Source organism: Oncorhynchus tshawytscha, linkage group LG11 (assembly GCF_018296145.1).
Source record: "Oncorhynchus tshawytscha isolate Ot180627B linkage group LG11, Otsh_v2.0, whole genome shotgun sequence".
Taxonomy (NCBI): domain Eukaryota; kingdom Metazoa; phylum Chordata; class Actinopteri; order Salmoniformes; family Salmonidae; genus Oncorhynchus; species Oncorhynchus tshawytscha.
This window is the reverse complement of record NC_056439.1, coordinates 42,073,361-42,094,439: the sequence shown is the minus strand read 5'-3', so window position 1 is coordinate 42,094,439 and position 21,079 is coordinate 42,073,361. Positions and strand designations below refer to the sequence as shown.

The 21,079-nt window shown below is 44.9% G+C and overlaps 1 protein-coding gene across 1 annotated transcript in view; it reads left to right on the top strand.

Moving 5' to 3' along the window:
• The window catches only part of LOC112262006 (protein ELYS), a 35,913-nt gene extending 15,084 nt beyond the window's left edge, over nucleotides 1-20,829 (top strand). Inside the window, 22 exon segments of the mRNA XM_024437668.2 lie at nucleotides 2,255-2,359; nucleotides 2,559-2,655; nucleotides 5,199-5,322; nucleotides 5,502-5,558; nucleotides 5,830-5,976; nucleotides 7,123-7,256; nucleotides 7,258-7,311; nucleotides 7,447-7,591; nucleotides 7,749-7,880; nucleotides 8,055-8,202; nucleotides 8,315-8,465; nucleotides 8,600-8,692; nucleotides 8,904-9,060; nucleotides 9,301-9,516; nucleotides 9,652-10,480; nucleotides 10,938-11,043; nucleotides 11,132-11,253; nucleotides 12,709-12,986; nucleotides 13,167-15,261; nucleotides 15,376-15,476; nucleotides 15,809-15,888; nucleotides 19,780-20,829. Coding sequence (XP_024293436.2) covers nucleotides 2,255-2,359; nucleotides 2,559-2,655; nucleotides 5,199-5,322; nucleotides 5,502-5,558; nucleotides 5,830-5,976; nucleotides 7,123-7,256; nucleotides 7,258-7,311; nucleotides 7,447-7,591; nucleotides 7,749-7,880; nucleotides 8,055-8,202; nucleotides 8,315-8,465; nucleotides 8,600-8,692; nucleotides 8,904-9,060; nucleotides 9,301-9,516; nucleotides 9,652-10,480; nucleotides 10,938-11,043; nucleotides 11,132-11,253; nucleotides 12,709-12,986; nucleotides 13,167-15,261; nucleotides 15,376-15,476; nucleotides 15,809-15,888; nucleotides 19,780-19,975 — 5,567 coding nt within the window. The 3' untranslated portion in view covers nucleotides 19,976-20,829.
• The last annotated feature ends 250 nt before the right edge of the window (nucleotides 20,830-21,079 follow it).

Below are 21,079 nucleotides of genomic sequence, written 5' to 3'. Positions count from 1 at the left end.
AATCGTAAGGTATGCTTTCGCCATAAAGCATTTTTGAAACCTGACACCGTGGTTGGATTCACAATGATTTAATCTTTAAACCTATGCGATAAATCTACGATAATTGAATTTCAACAAGCATTTTACTACGGCTGGCCATGCTTTCCACCTGGCTGCCCCCTCTCCTCACCAAAATCCAGACAGCTGATATCCTGAAAGAGCTGCAAAATCTGGATCCCTACAAATCAGCTGGGCTAGACAATCTGGACCCTCTCTAAAATTATCCGCAGAAATTGTTGCAACCCCTATTGCTAGCCTGTTCAACCTCTTTCGTATCGTCTGAGATACCCAAAGATTGGAAAGCTTCCGCAGTCATCCCCCTCTTCAAAAGACAATACTGTACAGCCGTCTTCCTCGACCTGGCCAAGGCTTTCGACTCCGTCAATCACTGCATTCTTATCGGCAGACTCAATAGCCTTGGATTCTCAAATGACTGCCTCGCCTGGTTCACCAACTACCAACTACTAGACAGAGTTCAGTGTGTCAAATCGGAGGGCCTGTTGTCTGGACCTCTGGCAGTCTCTAAGGGGGTGCCACAGGGTTCAATTCTCAGGCTGGCTCTTTTCTCTATATACATCAATGATGTTGCTCTTGCTGCTGGTGAATCTCTGATCCACCTCTACGCAGACGACACCATTCTGTATACATCTGGCCCTTCTTTGGACACTGTTAACTAACCTCCAAACGAGCTTTAATGCCATACAATACTCCTTCTGTGGCCTCCAACTGCTTTTAAATGCTAGTAAAATTAAATGCATGCTTTTCAACCGATTGCTGCCCGCACCCGCCCGACCGACAAGCATCACTACTCTGGACAGTTCTGACTTAGAATATGTGGACAACTACAAATACCTAGGTGTATGGTTAGACTGTAAACTCTCCTTCTAGACTCACATCAAACATCTCCAATCCAAAGTTAAATCTAGAATTGGCTTCCTATTTCGCAAAAAAGCATCCTTCACTCATGCTGCCAAACACCCTCGTAAAACTGACCATGCTACCGATCCTCGACTTCGGCGATGTCATTTACAAAATAGCCTCCAATACTCTGCATCCAATTTATTGAGTACTCTATCACAGTGCCATCTGTTTTGTCACCAAAGCCCCATATACTACCCACCACTGCGACCTGTATGCTCCCGTCTGCTGGACCATATATTCATCGCTAAACCCACTGGCTCCAGGTCATCTATAAGTCCTTGCTAAGTAAAGCCCTGCCTTAACTCAGCTCACTGGTCACCATAGCAGCACCCACCCGTAGCACACGCTCCAGCAGGTATTTTTCACTGGTCATACCCAAAGCCAACACCTACTTTAGCTGCTTTTCCTTCCAGTTTTCTGCTGCCAATGACTGGAATGAAATGCAAAAATCACTGAAGCTGGAGACTTATCTCCCTCTCTAACTTTAGGCATCAGCTGTCAGAGCAGCTTACTGATCACTGTACCTGTACATAGCCAATCTGTAAATAGCACACCCAACATCCTCATCCCCATATTGCTATTTTTGTAAAAAATACATTTAAAAAAGCTATTTTGCCCCACAGTATCTCTACTTGCACATCATCATCTGCACATCTATCACTCCAGTGTTAATGCTAAATTGTAATTATTTCACCTCTATGGTCTATTTATTGCCTTACCTCCCTAATCTTACTTCATTTGCATAGACTGTACGTTTGTTTATCCAATGTAACTCTGCTGTTTTTGTCGCACTGCTTTGCTTTATCTTGGCCAAGTCGCAGTTGTAAATGAGAACATGTTCTCAACTGGCCTACCTGGTTAAATAAAGGTGAAATAATAAAATTAATAAATATAGTCTGTTCTCTCTGCTACCGCACGGCAAGCAGTATCCGACCACCAAGTCTAGGTCCAAGAGGCTTCTAAACAGCTTCTACCCCCAAACCATAAGACTCCTGAACACCTAATCAAATGGTCACCCAGACTGTTATCTATGCATAGTCACTTTAATAACTCTACCTACATATTACCTCAACTAACCGGTGGCCCCGCACAAGCTCTGTTCCCGGTACACCCCTATATATATAGTCTCGCTATTGTTATTTTACTGCTGTTACTTTTATTTCTTATTCTTGTAGGTATTTTTTTTAATCTGCATTGTTGGTTAAGGGCCTGTAAGTAAGCATTTCACTGTGAAGTCTACGCCTGTTGTATTCGGTGCATGTGACTAATAAAATGTCATTTGATTTATGTGCAGGTCTGCTGGGTCTCATCAATAAGAATCTGGTGTCGAGCCTTATCTCTCAGTACGCCCAGGTGGTCCTCTGGTTCTGTCGGACTGGACTCCTGCCCGAGGGCTCCGGTAAGACCACGTACTGTGGTAGCAGTTCAAACATTTAAGTTCAGTCCATATTCCATGCCACCTTTTGGAACATAGACCACTTTCACCATGTACACCAAAAGTAGTGTACGTCATAGTAAGTAGGGTGCCATTTCAGATGGAGTGCTAGAGATGTCCACTATTATAGGTTTGCAATAGTTTTAATTCCCCTGTCAACCAGATGAGGATGCTGTGCAGATCCCCCGGCCCTTCTACAGCTACTCTGTGAACCAGAACTACTACACCATCCGCAGAGAGGAGCTGCAGCAGCTCTCCAAGTGAGTGCTGTTCATATCATCCACGAGCTGGTACAGGACTGATAGTAAAACACATCAACAAGAATAGACAGGAAAAGTTTAACTTAGTCCCCTCGGTGTCTTTCTTCTGAAGATCCGTTTACAACATCACAAAAAACAGTATGGGTGTTTCTCAAAATGCATACCACTGTGCTCCGAGCACGGCGCGTTGGGAGTATGAGTCCAAGTCAAAGTATCAAAATGGAGCACGAAGGGTCTTATCGAATACATACTCTGTTTGAAAGCTTCATCGGAAATGTATGCAAAGAAATATGACACAACCAATTTAAAAATGATGCAACGTGTCTTCCTATTCAAATCTCATATGTTGCCTGACTACAGTATTGTATCTTGATACGTTAATAAATATACGCTGTGTTCATTTTGGCATGTTTACCTGCCTACGTACCGTAGATCGCACGCCCATAAAAAGTTGTTGTATTAGTTAATGTGATGACTGTTGTTCAAGTTTCTAATTGCGCCATTAACTGAATCAAGCAATTATTAACTCATTAACCTGGGGCACCATGGGAAAACTCGTTTTTATTGAGTTTCTATTTCCCAATAGAAACTCAGCCGCTAATTAACCAGTTACCTCTACCAATCTCGTTCTGAACGTCGTATAGTCCGTGAATCTGCACGGACCCAGGTCTCATCAATGAGTTCGTACCACACCAATCTTAGTTGAATATTTATTTACTAAAAAGCTAAAATGATGATAAAAGATACACATAGACAAAACACATTATAGGCTATTGATTTGAACTTAGTATAACGGGCCAACACACTATGGAGCGTGTTACCCAAAATGGGGATTTCATAGAGAGAGAGGAAAAAGAAAGTACACAAGAAATATACATTTGGGTGAATTTGTCAGCTATGCTATTCTAACCCTAGCCTTGCCCCAAACTGCTGCTCCTATGGGTCAGAATATAATGATGTAATTACGTGGGGTAGACCTCCAAGGATTCTCTGTGTGGACCGTTCAGGGGAACGTTTAGCTGCTCGGTGACGCACTTCTCCTGCGCACCTCTCTGATCGTCCTCCCGATGTCAGTGTCCTTTTGGCTTAGGAGTCTGTTCCCTCACACTTGCTATGGAAGGGGTCTTCTGAGGACAGACGGCTCTGTAGCTCAGAGCTCACAGCATAGGAATGAAACCCTTTAGATACCACGATTCGCTGGGATTGGATGCTATGGGGGTCCTGCTTGAATTCACCTGCTTAGACACAGCTACTCATCCGTAGCTTGGGTAGAAAAGGATTTCTTTGTCTTCAAACTTGTTGCTTTCTGAGTTCGTTGACTTTTTAGACCTTGGCTGTAGCTTGGGTCACGTAATCGCCTCTGTAAATTCTTTACTCACAGGTTTTATACCCTTGGGTCAGAAGTGGGCGTAACCCCCTTTAGGGAAATTCTCTGGGCGAACCAAGTTAATGAGGCAAGGTCTAGATTTGACTCAAATCCAATTTTAGACAACTAACTTAACATTTCATCTTTACCAAAACATTCCCTTTGATTTGGACATTTTCCACACAACGTACAATGTATAAACATATACTAGGAAAACTCTTCACGTTACAATGTTTTCGTAATACCGCCATCTATTAACCTTTAATAACAAAACAAAAATGACATACATTTTCATATTCTATCTATCGTCATGACCACCATTGTGGCTGATGGAAACCATTGTTCCACAGTCCCTTTATTTCATGATTAATGTTCCGAGGCTGGTTCTCCATAGTGACAGGACAAAGGAATTTGTCTGTGGCCTAAGATTTACCAGGGGCGTGAGGGGTCATAAAACCCCCACATCTTCAGACCTCTAGATCTCTCTTCCTCTGTTGAGAGATAATCTGTAGGGTTGTGGTCTCCTGTAACTTGACCTGGTCAGGACAGTCATGACAAAGTCAATAGGCCTAACTGGCTAGCTACTACTGTTAGCTTGATAGCCACGAAGAATTGGTAGCTAGCTACCTACAAGTGTTTAATCTACCTTGCATAACATTCATTTTTGGTCACTTTTGCCTGTTTAACTATCTGGCTAGCTCGATTATTACGATTCGCACACATCTAGCTGATAATTATGAAGTAAAAGATTTACTTTTTGTATGTCTTGTTTTGTCTTGTTGCCATTGTCCTGGCTGGATAAAGGTTCAGTGAATGGGGAGGGGCAGTGTAAGGTAATACATTGGGTGCTTGTCAAAGGGAATGTTTTATGTGTTCTCTACACTCTTATCCTCACAAGAATGTACTCTGAGAATGTACTCTGAGAATGTACTCTGAGAATGTACTCTGAGAATGTACTCTGAGAATGTACTCTGAGCATGAGAGCGTGCAGTGTGGTAGTATGCATATTGAGAAACACCCTATATTTGGTATGCGTGTCTCATATTAGTGTCCATTTTCCTTCATGTTCCTACTGTGGAGTCCTACTGTGAAAGACTGTTTTGGGAAACTAATGCATTTCATGTAAGACCATCTCAACCACCATCAATATTTAGAATAAACCATCTGTTCTTCTCAGGGGGAAGTGGTGTGCAGACTGCCTGATGATTGATGGCTTAGTCGCCCAATGCGGTGATCGCTTGGTTGACCTGTGGAAACGGGACGAGGGCGGGACGGGACAGTATCCGCCACCTACGCTACACGTAAGCATTTGGTACCTGTGCATTCACGTGCACACAAACACACAGAGCCAAACAAGGATCTAACTTCCTACCTTGAGCACATACTCTGAATGATTTCCATGGAATTCCATCTAGATGTAGACATAGTATAACAGAAGCTAAAACACACCTAGTGTTTATCTTCTCTCTGCTGTCCACAGGGCCTGCTGGATATTTACCTCCTGGAGAACATAGATGAATCTGCTAAGCACGCCATCGTATCCTTGCTCTGTACTGGGTTCCCTCGCAACCATCCAAGTGTTCATATCAGGGAATTGGTTTGATTTTAAATGCTGTCTCCCGTCCTTACACTCCTAACCCACACAAGTGCCTAGACTTGTGAAATCCACCTAACACATACAGACCCACTCTTCTACACACACACACACACACACACACACACACACACACACACACACACACACAGAGTATAGTGAGACAGAACACACTTCTTCTCTCTATGTGTGAGCCTTGACCCCTCCCCCCCAGGTGATCTACCTGTTGTTGGATGTGATGTATTCCTTCCCCAACAAGAGCGGTGGGTCTGTGGAGTCCTTCCCCACTGCCTTCGCCATCCCCATCGGCCTGGTCAAACTGGTGCAGGGCTTCTGGCTGCTGGACCACCACGACCACCAGGTAGACGCGCGCACGTGCACATATACACGCCAGACAATACAGGGTTATAACCAGTCACATTTTAGAAGACTTCTGGAAGTTAGCATTTAGCAAGGATAGTGTTTGGTTTGTGATGGGGCCTTTTCCCCGTAACTCAAACCTTGCATGTGGAATTTCAAATGTGTACAGTGAGTTATTTCATAGAATGATTTGTTGGTAGACGGATTACCAGGATGTGTACTCAAAGCATGCGCAAACCAACTGGCAAGTGTCTTCACTGACATGTTCAACCTCTCCCTGACCGAGTCTGTAATACCTGCATGTTTCAAACAGATCCCCATAGTCCCTGTGCCCAAGGAAGCGAAGGTAACCTGTATAAATGATTACTGCCCCGTAGCGCTCATGTCGGTAGCCATGAAGTGCTTTGAAAGGCAGTTCATGGCTTACATCAACACCATCACTCCAGAAACCCTGGACCCACTCCAGTTCAACACATCTGCCATGCTGGTCCTCAACACTGGCCCCTCTGGGGTGTGTGCTTAGTCCCCTCCTGTACTCCCTGTTCACCCACTGCTCGGCGTCTGACCGTAAAGCGCCACAGAGGGTAGTGCATACGGCCCAGTACATCACTGGGGCCAAGCTTCCTGCCATCCAGGACCTCTACACCAGGCGGTGTCAGAGGAAGACTCTAAAAATTGTCAGACTCCAGCCACCCAAGTCATAGACTGTTCTCTCTGCTACCGTATGACAAGCGGTACCGGAGCTCCAAGTCTAAGATCAAAAGGCTACATAAAAGCTTCTACCCCCCCCCCCAAGCCATAAGACTGCTCAACAATTAATCAAATGGCCACCCGGAATATTTACTTTGTTTTTACACTGCTGCTACTCGCTGTCTATCTATGCATAGTCAGTATATAAATAACCTTGACTTACCTGTACCCCTGCACATTGACCCGGTATCCCCTGTATATAGCTTCGTTATTGTTATGTGATTTTCTTGTTACTTTATTTATATTTATACTTTTGTTTATATAGTAAATATTTTCTTTTTTTTCTTGTAAGTAATCACATTAAGGTTGTATTCGGTGCATGTGACAAATTTGATTTGATAAAGGTAGTGATAAAATGGTTTCATCTAGTTGACACCTGAATTTTGACCCTCTCCAGAACTCCCTGGAGATGCTGCTGCACCCCACCACCTCCCCGTCCCTGTGGGGCTGGCAGCATGATCGCATCCTGCAAGCTCTCATGTGCCAGGGGAAACACGGGATCGCCCTGCGCTACCTCCACGTTATGAAGCCCCCTCTCTTCTACCGCTCAGGCCCAGCTCTGCCTGGCTGTGCTGCTACACAACAGGTGGCTGTTATACGTGTGTGTGTGTGTGTGTGTGTGTGTGTGTTTGCTAGCATCCGTGCTAACAGTGACGGCATTGTGATGTTTTTTTTCTTCTTCCTGGTACGTTTAACATGTTTGTAAAACCCCTCCGTGTAGGTGTCTGGTGGAGGCCTGGGCCATGCTGAGGCAGCACTCCAACAGCCTGAACACGGAAGAGTTGTTAAGTTTCCTCTACCAGACCTGTCAGGAGCTTGGCCTCATGAAGGAGCTGCTCAAACTGCCCCTGGGTCTGGCTGAACAAGTAGGATGCCTTGTTCCCCCAACTTTCCTTTATACCAGGGCGAAATCACGACCCTGGCATGCGCATCAATAACATTTTTTTTTCATGTGACAATCCCATCCCTGAAGATTTACCTGTTTGTGTGTTTGTGTGTGTGTGTGTGTGTGTGTGTGTGTAGGAGTGCTTGGAGAGGTTCCTGCAGGGTACAGGGGGTCTCCAGAACAGAGAGCTACTGATGATGCACTACCTGCAGCAGGCTAACTACGTCCCCGCCCTGCAGCTCAACCACACCCTCAAGATGAACATGGTGGTACGTTCACATTTAAATAAACTCATGGTTTATTTATACACTTCACCAATACAGAACATATGCTACGAGAAATGGTTTTTAGAAATAAGTCACCCTAACGTGCATGTGTTGATAAGACATGTTGCTGAATTCTGCCCTTAATGTTTCCATTCTGTTCATATATCTGTTCTCTAGAACGAGAGGGATCCCAAGCTGAAGGAGAGAACCAAAACCAGGAACTCAATCCTGGATCAGTACGGGAAAGTTCTTCCTCGGGTCCAGAGGAAGCTGGCCACGGAAAGAGCTAAGCCATACCACCACCCCTCCACCATCCTCAGAGAGGGTATGTGACCTTGTCCCTCCTAGTTTCTTATTACACTGCTCTGTACACGCTTCAAGGTTTGATTTATGTTTTCAGTGTGACCCTTGACTTCGATAATGTGTGTCCTTCTTAGTGTCGCGGCCACAGCCGCTGTCGACCATCGCCAAGCGGTCGGCCAATGAGAACGTGCTGACCAGAGCGGCATTCATCAACAGTGTCCTGTCGAAGATCGAGGAGGTGTGGGTGGGAAAGTACCCCACGCCCCAGTCTTCCCCACTCAAGAGGTGAGACCCCAACCGCCCTGTCCCCAACCCCCCTATCTGACTAAGATGTAAGTAAGTGGTAAAGATGGGTTATCCACCCCTGGATTTGATCTGTTCAATTGAGTTGTTTCCCTTCCCCTCTCCACGCCACCCAGCCCCAGGGCAGCGGAGGTGCTTTTCCCCTCCCGGGATCTGCCCGAGGCCTTCGTGGGCACGCCTATCACCATGGCCTCCAAGAGGAAGTCCAGGTATGACACACACCGAACCTCAATTTGACATAATCCCACCGAACTCAGACTCACGTTAATCATACATCCATGTCAATGAGAGGTTTGGGTGGAAGTATGTAAGATGAGCTATAAATGACATACCGCTAGTCTTTTGTGTAAGAGGTTTGACATGTTGATTTCAATACATCTGACATGCTTTCCTAACCCTTCCTCCTGTCCCAACCCCCAGGGTGCTGGACCTAGTGGTTCACCCCTCTCAGACCACTCCTCCAGAGGGGGCACGACCCCTGCTGACACCCCCTAGGGCAGCTAGCTCCTGGAACCTCCCCAAAAGCATCAACAAGGCCCCTGAGCTCAGCCTGCTGCAGACCCCACAGGTGGTCAAGGTAAGACCCAGACAAAAGGGGAGGGTGTCGACTGTCCCCACTGTCGCACATGCTCCCACATCCTAGACACTGATGCTCACTGATGACTGGAAATGCCCTAGTTTTATAGCTTGATTGGGAATGAACTCTAACTCCTAGAAATCACATGGTCCTGAACACCACTGTGCCTGAGACCTAAGCCTGCTGCAGTGGGTTGTCAACTGTGTGTTTGAAACTCCAATGGTTGTTTCTTTCCCGTAGCGAGCGCGAGCCCTGGCAACGTCCGGTCCCTTGTTCTCGGCCTTCACCCCTCAGTCCATCCTGAGGAGCAGCCTGCGCCCCACCCCCGTGGCCACCCCCTCTGCCTCTCCCGGGCGCTCTGTCACCCCCCCACTGTGCCCCAAGGAGAGCCGCATCACCTTCATCGAGGAGACTGCCTCGCAGTCAGAGAAAGGCACCCTCCACTGGAGCAACGGGGTAAGACCTCCTGGACCACTGGGCCTTATTTAGCAACATAACAGTGGAATTGAGAGAGTCTTTCTATGAACAACCAAACTTTTCAGATACTTTACCCTTGTGTACCATATTAATGATTTGTTTTGTACTCTACAGATCGCAACCGAGAATGAGATTAGCCTGCTGACCAGAGGCTCTCCACTGTCAAAGGCTGGACCTGAGGCCTGGACCTCACACTCTGCTGACTATGATGAGGAAGGGCAGGAAGAGGTGGAGGAGGTGAAGGTCACACATGTGAAGTTCCTGCAACCACCGGTCCGCGAGCCCTCACCAGAGAGGGGAGAGTCTGAGAGCGGCTCCTCTGTCGTGGTAACTGCATTGCCTAGCACGTTGCCAGGACGACTCAGCCTTGGTTTGGAGATGAGCCAGGCCTCTGTCCTTTCAACGGACACCACGCTGGAGTTCCATGATGCACCTCTGCCTGAAGACCTGGAGATGGAGGCGCTTCAACATCCAGCCAATGAGGTCACAGATGAGGATGATGATGAAGTGGTGGTTAACCTCAAAACTCAAGCAGTACTGGAAGCCCCACTTCCAAAGGAGGAAGTGCAGCCTGCAGCAGCCAATGAGCTGACTCTTCTCCTGTCACTGGAGGAAGGGCAGAACAAGGACCCGGAAGTAAAGGAAGAGGAGGTCAGCAGAGAAGTGGAGCTGGACCAGGAAGTAGGGGAAATGGAGGTCAGCCTTGAACAAGAGTCTAAGGCTGAAAAGGAAGTTGTAGTCCAACCAAGGGTCACACGGGCAGTAGAACCAACTCCTAACGCAGAGGTGGTTGAGGAATCTAACCTTCACCAGGAAGTTATTGATATGCCCAACCATGAGCTTGAGGTGGAGACTGCGGAGGTGGTGGAGGAGGAGACTCCCAAAGAGGATGAATCTCAACCCACTGAACCAATGAAACCTGTGGATGCCACAGAACACACTGGTGAGGGTTCCACCCACCTGTGAGGACATCACTCAGCCAGGATCTTACAGATGCTCCAGTAGACAAATTAAATACATTACATTCATGTCCTGCTTGGTTTCAGCTCTGTGTAGATGGTGTCATATTATTCAAATCTGTGTAGTCTCTGAGGCAAAGTGAACACCAAAAATGTGTGTTCAATCAAAAACGTTAATGTTTTTGAGGAACAGTTTAGATTATCCTCACTGTGCAAAAGGCATGACCGTTTGAGGTGATTTAGACTTTGATAATGTACAGAGGGGCTGTGAGGGGGAGCTCAGTGCAGGTAACTCCAACCACAGTGAAATGAAGTGACCGAGCTAAACCTAACCACATCGAAATACTAAGCTTGGAAGAGTTTTACCCAGATGGGACTCATCTTGATGCAGTTGATTTTAAACCTACAATGACCTGGTTGATTCCTCTCTTGCTCTTGTAGATCTGGATGAGTTTGTGGAGCGCCATCTGTTTGGCAACGACCTGTCTCCTCCCCTGACCCGCTCGGGCATCCACAAGGCTTCTGACAACTGGACATCCTTCAACAGGTATGTCCTGAAACGCATCCCAACAATATTGGTTGTGTATGTGCTTACAACCATTTATTGATATTAAACCTCTCTCTCCCCTGGGCAGTGAGCCGGTGTGTGACGTGGTAAAGGAGGAGTCTACTCCTACAGCCGTCCCCCTGGCCCTCACCACCCAGAAGTCTCTGGTGTCCATAGCCACCTCAGACCCCACGGGCACCGACTCCCAATGTGAGTGACCTCTCACCTCTTGCTCATGACTGTTTTATTTGTCACATACATTGACTTCTAGGTCATGCGATCAGAGATCTAACACGGGCTCACTGTACGAGCTACAACCACAAATTATTTTGTGTTTTTATTGGCTGGCAGCAGAATTGACACCTCTCTGGGCTAATACTGACCAATAATGGTCTGGAATGCTCATAATTAGAGATGCATGATATATCGGTGAATATATCGGAATCTGACGGTATTAGTTAAAAATACCAACATCGGTGTTATCCTGTGTCTAGTTTAACGGCGACGTTAAAACCGATGTCAAAGGTACCGTGCATACATGACGTAATAACGGCACGTAAAATTTTGCTCTACACGTGCAACACAGCATTCCTAACCTAGCCCACAATGTCTGCTGTGTCGATCGAAGAGTAAGAACATTTCAGCGAGACAACTCAAAGGTGAAATCCATTAAAGGCAAGATAATGGGATTCATTGCCCTTGACAATCAACCAGAGTTACACAGTAATAGCGTCACTGCTATTAGCTTCACGACAATCATACTATGGAACGCCGTTTGGGTCTTTGCGTGTCAAAAAATATATAGTAGCACTGTCAAAGCTGTGAAGTCTGCAAACAAGCAAACACCGGCCACGAACAATGTTTACAATACCGCGTTGGTAATGAAGCATCATTTGTTCAACCATAACTGGGGTAGCTAGCTAGCACCAATACAACCAGCCTGAAAACAGTCGAAACACTGGTCTTTTTCATTATTCTTAGCAATGATTTTGGAATCCTTGTAAGTATTAGCTAGGTTGCCACTTGTTCTCCTTTTGAAATTGAACTTCAGTTCATGAACATACATAGCTAACCAGCTACTTAACTCAGTTGCCCAATGCTAATGTTGTATGCAGCCAGCTAGCTTCATCTGGCTAATGAGGCTCGACCTGTCTGTGTTATGTGTTGTGAAGCTCGCCACAATAAGGATTAGGCACAATAGTGGAGTTTGCAGTTTGCCTTCAATAAAAGTATTTAATTGACAGTGATGTAAATGAATACAATAGTAGAATTGTGTGTGACACTTATTTATCTAGGAAAGTCAGGTAAGAACAAATTCTTATTAACAATGAGGGCCCGGACAACGCTGGGCCAATTGCGCCGCCCTATGGGACTCCCAATCCCGGCCGGATGTGATACAACCTGGATTCGAACCAGGGACTGTAGTGACGCCTCTTAAACAGATGCAGTGCCCTAGACCGCTGCATCTGTGTGTGTGTGTGTTAACTATTTAACTGTACTAGAATGCTTAAAAGGCCGCTAAAAATGTAAATATCTTATCAGTATTGTTTTTTTTTGGCAAGGAAATATCGGTATCGAGCAAAAATGTCATCCGGGCATCGCTACTCATAATAGCTAATGTTACCTTTAGTGAGTGTGTTTGATGGGGCTCTTCCCTCCCTGTAGCTGTGGTGAGCCTGAACGACAGTGAGGAACTCTCTAGTTCTGTGTTGGAGGATGATGATGATGAAGATGAGTCAGATGGTCCTGCTGAGCAGGACTCGGGCAGCAGCGAGGTGGAGGTCATCGAGGAGGTGCAGGGGAACGGGAGGCAGCGAGCCCCCTTGCCACCCCCCTCTCTCTTCCTGGACCAGCTCCCGCAGCCACACCCCCAGTTCCTGCCTGCACTATCGGAGCAGGATGCAGCTGTGCTCTCATTGGTCACCACAGAGGCAGACCTAAAGGTAAAACAGTGACTGTCTTAGGATTTCATAACTCAGTCATGTAAGCAGTGTGGACCTAAATGCTGTGGGTGACTGATGTTAAAAGTTGCACTTTTTGAAAAGGGGGTGAAAGTATCTCGTTTTGTGATCGTAGGTTTTGCTCTATAAATGTTCTCATGCTTCTGTGTGTTTCCCCTACAGATGGTGGAGGATGACCTAGAGGGGGAGGTGGTGAGGCTGGGGGTAGGAGGAGACGAGGCAGAGGGGGTTTGCTACACAGAGCTGAAGCCCTCCACCACCCTGCTGGTTCCTCTGGAGCTGGTGGAGGGTCATGCCCTGGCCGACGGCGCCCACCTGGGGCTCATTGAGGTGGGGGAAGGCAGCCAACCAGAGGTAGCCACCTCTGGAGCCCACAGCAGCTTCTCTCTGATTCTGGAGGATGGGGATGCCGATGCAGACACGGTACCACTAGAACCCAGTAAGCATCTGACCACAGAGGATGCAGGTGGCACGTCTGAGACGCCTGTGACCGACCCAGAGGTCATCTGCCTGGATACGGACAACCAGGACACCCCCCTGGCTGCAGCTGAGCCCCTGCAGGAGCAGAAGGCTGAGATGAACACCCTGGAGGGGATGGACACCCTGGAGGGGATCATGGATAGCTGGACGGAGGCAGAGACTGGTGGAACTGAGGCCATGTCAATGGAGAATGTTCCTCCAGTCACGGACGTCCTGCCTGAATCCTTTGAGGCTAAACCAGCCAGATCAGCTGAAGATGTTGACACAGACCATGTAGAAGAGCCAGATGATATCCCTGCTGACTCTGAACCAACCAAAGCAGAAGAGGCGTCACCAGTCCTGGATGAGATTGAGCAGCCGAACGGAGCGTTGGAGGAAACTGAAGAGATGACCATGGAAGAGGAGACTCTCTCGTGTGCTCGTCGAAAGGAGGAGATGAAGGCAGACGTCGTTGAGCTAGAAGAAGAGCGAGAGGAGCCCGTCTCTGTCCCTGCAGACCAGCCTCTGTCTCGGGTAGAAAACAATGGAGCCATCCAGTCAGACAACCATGAACCTGTCCAGGGAGAAGCCATAAGTGAGTTGGCAGCCATACTTGAAGAAGAAGCAGCTCAAACCGGAAAGCTCTCTATAGCCAGTGTGGAGGAGAGGAATCCGGACAAGACCTCCAACAGCCAGTCTAAGTCTGTGGAGGAAATCTCAGTGGGGGTCAGGAAAGCCCCGTCCACTCCGACGCGCAGGACAGCCAACCAGAGGAAGATGGTGAAGTTTACCTCAGTGGAGGCGGAGAGGCCTGGGTCAGAGGACGAGAGGCCAGCGGGACAGACGGAGATGGAGACAGACGCTCAGGTCCCAATCACACCCAGACGGATCACCAGGAGCTGCCGCCACGGCCAGGACTTCGGAGTTCCCGTCACACCTCGCCGAAGCGCTCGGAAAACTGAATCCCAGCCAGAACCGGAGCCTTGGAGAGAGCAGGAGGAGAGGAAAAGGGAGGAGGAGGTCCCGGCGTCAACTGTGGTCCTCTCAAAGGCCACCCCGACCAAGCGGCGCACTCCACAGAAGGCCACTCCAAGGACGGGAACCCGCCAGACCAGGAACACCCAGGTGGGGAGCAACAGAGAGCCAACAGCCATGGATGAAACAGCCAACCAGGTGTCAGTTCAGTCTGTTACACGCAGCGCTAGGAAGAGCACAACTGGAACCAAGACCCCGGCCGCCCATACTCAGTCGGTGGTCCCTGAGGAGGAAGAGAAGGGGAACGATGAAAGGGCCATACAGCCCAGCAGTCCAGGCAGGGTGACCCGCAAATCGACTCGTGCGGGTGTGACCCTCGCCCTTTTCACAGAGGAAGTGGTTGCCCTGACCCCTCCCCGCAGCCGGAGGAAGACGAGGGGTGAAGGCACCGCTGAGAAGACGCCCTCTGCACTCGCCCTGGATGACCCGCCCCTCAGCGTCTACCGTCGACCAACCAGGAGCCGCCTGTGGAACCACCAGGAGGAGGACCTTCCCCTGTTGGAGACGCCACTGGAGGTGGTCTCCGGAACGCCGGTGGCCGACGCCCTCATCCAGAGACTCCGTGACGAGGAGGTCAAAAGGGAAGTGGTTGAGGCCCCGGTCATCACAGAGATGGTGAGAGTCAAGAGGAGAGTCACCAAGTCATTGGGTCAGCGGTCGCCCTCTCCACTCCCGATGGGAGACATCATGGTGCCCGAGGCCGACCAGGGAAGCCCCGTCAGGGACTCGTTCATCTACTCACCACCTCGAAGGAGAACCAGAGGTAACTTGCTCCTAATTTTTTTGCACATTTGCCTGTCAGACTTTGATTAGAAGAGGAAGGTTATTCTGTGGTTGTTCTGGCTTTCTTTCACGCCTTTCATCTTCTGTCTGATAGGTAGGAGAGTAGAGTCTCCCGGTCAGAATGACGTGTCTGCACCTCCTGTTACTCGTACCAGGCGACCGGCGGACACCACTGCAGCACAGCCTGATAACGAGGTCAGTTGATCACGTCCTTTAGACTGATGTTAGACAAGACAGGACTGGCCGGTTCCATTTGCCTCCATAGCCCTCCTCCCTCAGCCACTACTTTAGTGTTCACAGGTTTAAATGGACTGTCTAGGTTTACACAATATGGTGGAGATGATTTCTCTGCCTAGCCCTCAAATACAATAACTGGTTCCTTTGGCATATTGCACTCACCTATCCCATCCTCTCAGATCTGTGAACACAGGCCGTGTTCACAGATACATGGTCATTTGCTACATGTCAGGTTGCTGTTAGCTAAAACCATCAAGCTTAGTCTCTGACTAGATCTTTCTATTGCTCAGGAAAAGAACTCGTCAGAAGACGATGTGGAGAAAGAGACGGCTGCTGCTAAAACCAAAGCACCCAAGAGGCGAACAACCAAGTAAGTTCTGTTGACATACTGCCATCGGCGTTCCTCTAGGCAAAGCTTCCCCTAACACTCCATCTGCAATGTGAGTGCTCCATCTGCAATGTGAGTGCTCCAACCCGCCAGGACTTGACATTAGCTGTTGTCCGGGACAATTAAATAAATTGGCGGACAAGAAGAATATACCATTTTTAAAAAAAAAAATATTGCACAATATCAAACAATTACACAGATCAGAATTGCATCAGAGGGGCCAACAGTGGAATAATATTACAATCTATTTTTCATGTACATAAAAAAAAGCCTACAGGTCAAAGTGTAGGTGATATGCATATTGGCTACAGCCTTATGTCCAAACAGATGTTGACATGAGTGAGGCGCCAGAAAATGTAGCTAAACTTTAATGAGACGTTTAGTTAAATAAATATAGGTTAAACTGCAGTCATTTTTGACAAATATAATGAAGGATAATTAACATTAACGTCTAAGATTCTGTCGACATACTCGAGGCATGGTTCGTTCAGATCAAATGGTCACAAAACCGGAGAGTGAAGGATAGGGCCTGTTGCACACCGCGCATCACCCAACTTGAATCAGAGCGGAGGTGGTCAGCATTTCGAAAGTATTTCACCATAAACTTAATTGTTTAAAATATGGACGATTTGTCATGCAGCATATTGTTTCAAAGTAGCCTAGCCAAAATACAACAACATAAATGTTGAGGGAATTATTTAATAAACACGTAATATGCCATTTAAACCAGCATTTGACTCTGTTCTATTGGTTTTCATAAACGTTATTTTATTGTCCAGCAGCAAAAGGCACAATCGTAGTCATTAGTAAACTGTGCTAGTTGATGATAATCCTAGTCATTATTAAACCGTGCTAGTTGATGATAATCCTAGTCATATTAGTAAACTGCTAGTTGATGATAATCCTAGTCATTGTTAAACCATGCTAGTTGATGATAATCCTAGTCATTATTAAACCGTGCTAGTTGATGATAATCCTAGTCATATTAGTAAACTGCTAGTTGATAATAATCAACCGTGCTAGTTGATGATAATCCTAGTCATTATTAAACCGTTCTAGTTGATAATAATCCTAGTCATATTAGTGAACCATGCTAGTTGATGATAATCCTAGTCATTATTAAACCGTGCTAGTTGATGATAATCCTAGTCATATTAGTAAACTGCTAGTTGATGATAATCCTAGTCATTATTAAACCGTGCTAGTTGATGATAATCCTAGTCATATTAGTAAACTGCTAGTTGATGATAATCCTAGTCATTGTTAAACCATGCTAGTTGATGATAATCCTAGTCATTATTAAACCGTGCTAGTTGATGATAATCCTAGTCATATTAGTAAACCGTGCTAGTTGATGATAATCCTAGTCATTATTAAACCGTTCTAGTTGATAATAATTCTAGTCATATTAGTAAACCATGCTAGTTGATGATAATCCTAGTCATTATTAAACCGTGCTAGTTGATGATAATCCTAGTCATTATTAAACCATACTAGTTGATGATAATCCTAGTCATTATTAAACCGTTCTAGATAATAATCCTAGTCATATTAGTAAACCATGCTAGTTGATGATAATCCTAGTCATTATTAAACCGTGCTAGTTGATGATAATCCTAGTCATTATTAAACCGTGCTAGTTGATGATAATCCTAGTCATTATTAAACCATGCTAGTTGATGATAATCCTAGTCATTATTAAACCATGCTAGTTGATGATAATCCTAGTCATTAGTAAACTGTGCTAGTTGATGATAATCCTAGTCATTATTAAACCATGCTAGTTGATGATAATCCTAGTCATATTAGTAAACTGCTAGTTGATAATAATCCTAGTCATTATTAAACCGTTCTAGTTGATAATAATCCTAGTCATATTAGTGAACCATGCTAGTTGATGATAATCCTAGTCATCATTAAACCGTGCTAGTTGATGATAATCCTAGTCATTATTAAACCGTTCTAGTTGATAATAATCCTAGTCATATTAGTGAACCATGCTAGTTGATGATAATCCTAGTCATCATTAAACCGTGCTAGTTGATGATAATCCTAGTCATTATTAAACCGTGCTAGTTGATGATAATCCTAGTCATTATTAAACCGTGCTAGTTGATGATAATCCTAGTCATTATTAAACCGTGCTAGTTGATGATAATCCTAGTCATTAGTAAACTGTGCTAGTTGATAATAATCCTAGTCATATTAGTAAACCGTGCTAGTTGATAATAATCCTAGTCATATTAGTAAACCGTGCTAGTTGATAATAATCCTAGTCATATTAGTAACCCGTGCTAGTTGATAATAATCCTAGTCATATTAGTAAACCGTGCTAGTTGATAATAATCCTAGTCATATTAGTAAACTGTGCTAGTTGATGATAATCCTAGTCATATTAGTAAACTGTGCTAGTTGATAATAATCCTAGTCATATTAGTAAACTGTGCTAGTTGATGATAATCCTAGTCATATTAGTAAACTGTGCTAGTTGATAATAATCCTAGTCATATTAGTAAACTGTGCTAGTTGATAATAATCCTAGTCATATTAGTAAACTGTGCTAGTTGATGATAATCCTAGTCATATTAGTAAACTGTGCTAGTTGATAATAATCCTAGTCATATTAGTAAACTGTGCTAGTTGATGATAATCCTAGTCATATTAGTAAACTGTGCTAGTTGATAATAATCCTAGTCATATTAGTAAACTGTGCTAGTTGATAATAATCCTAGTCATATTAGTAAACTGTGCTAGTTGATGATAATCCTAGTCATATTAGTAAACTGTGCTAGTTGATAATAATCCTAGTCATATTAGTAAACTGTGCTAGTTGATAATAATCCTAGTCATTAGTAAACCGTGCTAGTTGATAATAATCCTAGTCATTAGTAAACCGTGCTAGTTGATAATAATCCTAGTCATTAGTAAACCGTGCTAGTTGATAATAATCCTAGTCATTAGTAAACCGTGCTAGTTGATAATAATCCTAGTCATATTAGTAACCCGTGCTAGTTGATAATAATCCTAGTCATATTAGTAACCCGTGCTAGTTGATAATAATCCTAGTCATATTAGTAAACTGTGCTAGTTGATGATAATCCTAGTCATATTAGTAAACTGTGCTAGTTGATAATAATCCTAGTCATTAGTAATCCGTGCTAGTTGATGCATCTTTAGGTTTATCCTCTTAATGTCTAAAAAATATTTTAATCTGTCACATGAAGCCACTAGTCTGTGCGGTGCGTTTTTGAAAACAGTTTTTTCTGCTAATTGTATTCTAGAACATTCATACTTAATCAACAGCCATGTGCTCATTGTTGAGCTGCTTATACGAAGAAAATACAACAGTTTAAGCTAAACGGTCTGATCGGTTTCTCTCTAGTCTTTTACATTTTTCATATGTACAGTGGTTATATCAATTTTGGATCTGTCGTCCCACAACCGTCCCAGTCTGTTTTCAATTGTAGACATATTTTTTATGGGACATTCTATATTTATGTAAATAAGATGTAAAGTATGTGGTTGTAGTGTTGCACTATTTTATAGCCTACCAAGGGTGGCCAACCATACTACAGGAAAGTCTTTGCAATGGGCAGTGTTGTTTTTAGACAGGCTTGAATATGCAAAGAATCCAATGGGCAGTGTAGTCTACATTTGTGTTTGATTCTCTACCATATAAAAACTATAGTACGCCATTTTATTTTGTTAAGTGCTGTTACAGACCTTTTAGAATTTTTGGGGGGTGACAAGTGACTGGAGATTCTGTCCTATTTGTCCAAAGCACAAGTGGTAAAAAAGTTTGTCGCACCCTGCTCACTCTATCAGTTTGTTCCAGAAGTCACGAGATGACCTTTTCTCTCTTACTCTCCCCAGGCGTAATGCAGCGCCCCCTCCCCCAGCCAAGGTGGATTTAATCTCTCCTATGCCCAGCCCGGCCAAGCCCGCCCCGCGCACCACGAGGAGGCTGGTGGAGGAGAACGATGCCCCAGCCTCCCGGATGAACCTCCGACGCAAACGAGTGCTGGAGGCAATCTTCCCCAAATCAGTCACCCGCAGGAAGAAACTATGATCGGATGCCAATTTACCCCTGAACAAACTACAGCATCAACTTGGAATCTTACAGACTGTCAGAACTCATAGGGTGAATCTCCTCGTCTCCTTTCCTTCAACTGCCCTGAAAAATAGGATGGGGGGAAAGTAGTAAGGTGCCTGCTGGGTATTTGCTTTTCAATACACTATAACACAGATGAAGAAAGGAGACAGAGGAATCCATTCTAGAGATGCATCTGTGGACTGAACACCTAACTTTACTCTGAGGAAACTATTTTATCCAGATTTTCTTTTAATGGTTACAGCCTGGTTTTTTTTGTATTTAAGACAGACAACCAGTGGAGAATTTTTTTTTAATGAATTAAGCAAATTTAATTGGATATTGATAAAATAATTTTCTATAAATTATTGTTATGTTTACAGGGCGGAAGACTGGGGGACTTGAACACCAAAAAAGTGTTTTTTATTTCTGGAGAATTCTTAAATTTCTATAAATTGATGCGTATGTAAATAGTCTCTTTTGCCATGTTATGAATAAAGTTGAATACTTGTGAATGATCTGTGCTAAATTTTAGTGTTTTGAAAATGTTTGGCTCATAATCACGATGCCAATATCAGCCTTAAGACAATTATTTAAAAGTTAATTTCTGTTTTTCAAGTGATTTAATTTGCAATGATTTGGATTATTTTGGCTTTTTTTTTCCTGTACTGTATCACTAACATGTATATAACCTACACAGTAAATCCACTGGGGCTGATGAGGCTTGTTTTAAGGTCATTTATTTGACCAGCATAACATGCCGATGAATGTAGAATGTCTTATTTTCCATGACTGCTCTTTGACAATACTGTAAAGCTGAAGTATTTCATTGAGACTGTGTGGAGTTCTTGTCTCTGTCCAATGTTCTGCTCTTACCAGTAAGCAATAAGAAGCAAGTACTAACACTTGATCCTGATTGGCTAGAAACCTTGATTGTGTACATTTAGTAGTGGGGCACGAGTATTTGAATTGTCCCATTTTGACTTATGACCAATTTAAGGTCCGGGTCAGATTGAGCTAGATAAGACATTTGAAATAGGACAATCATGGGCCCAAAATGGCAGTATAAGACTGATGGGGACT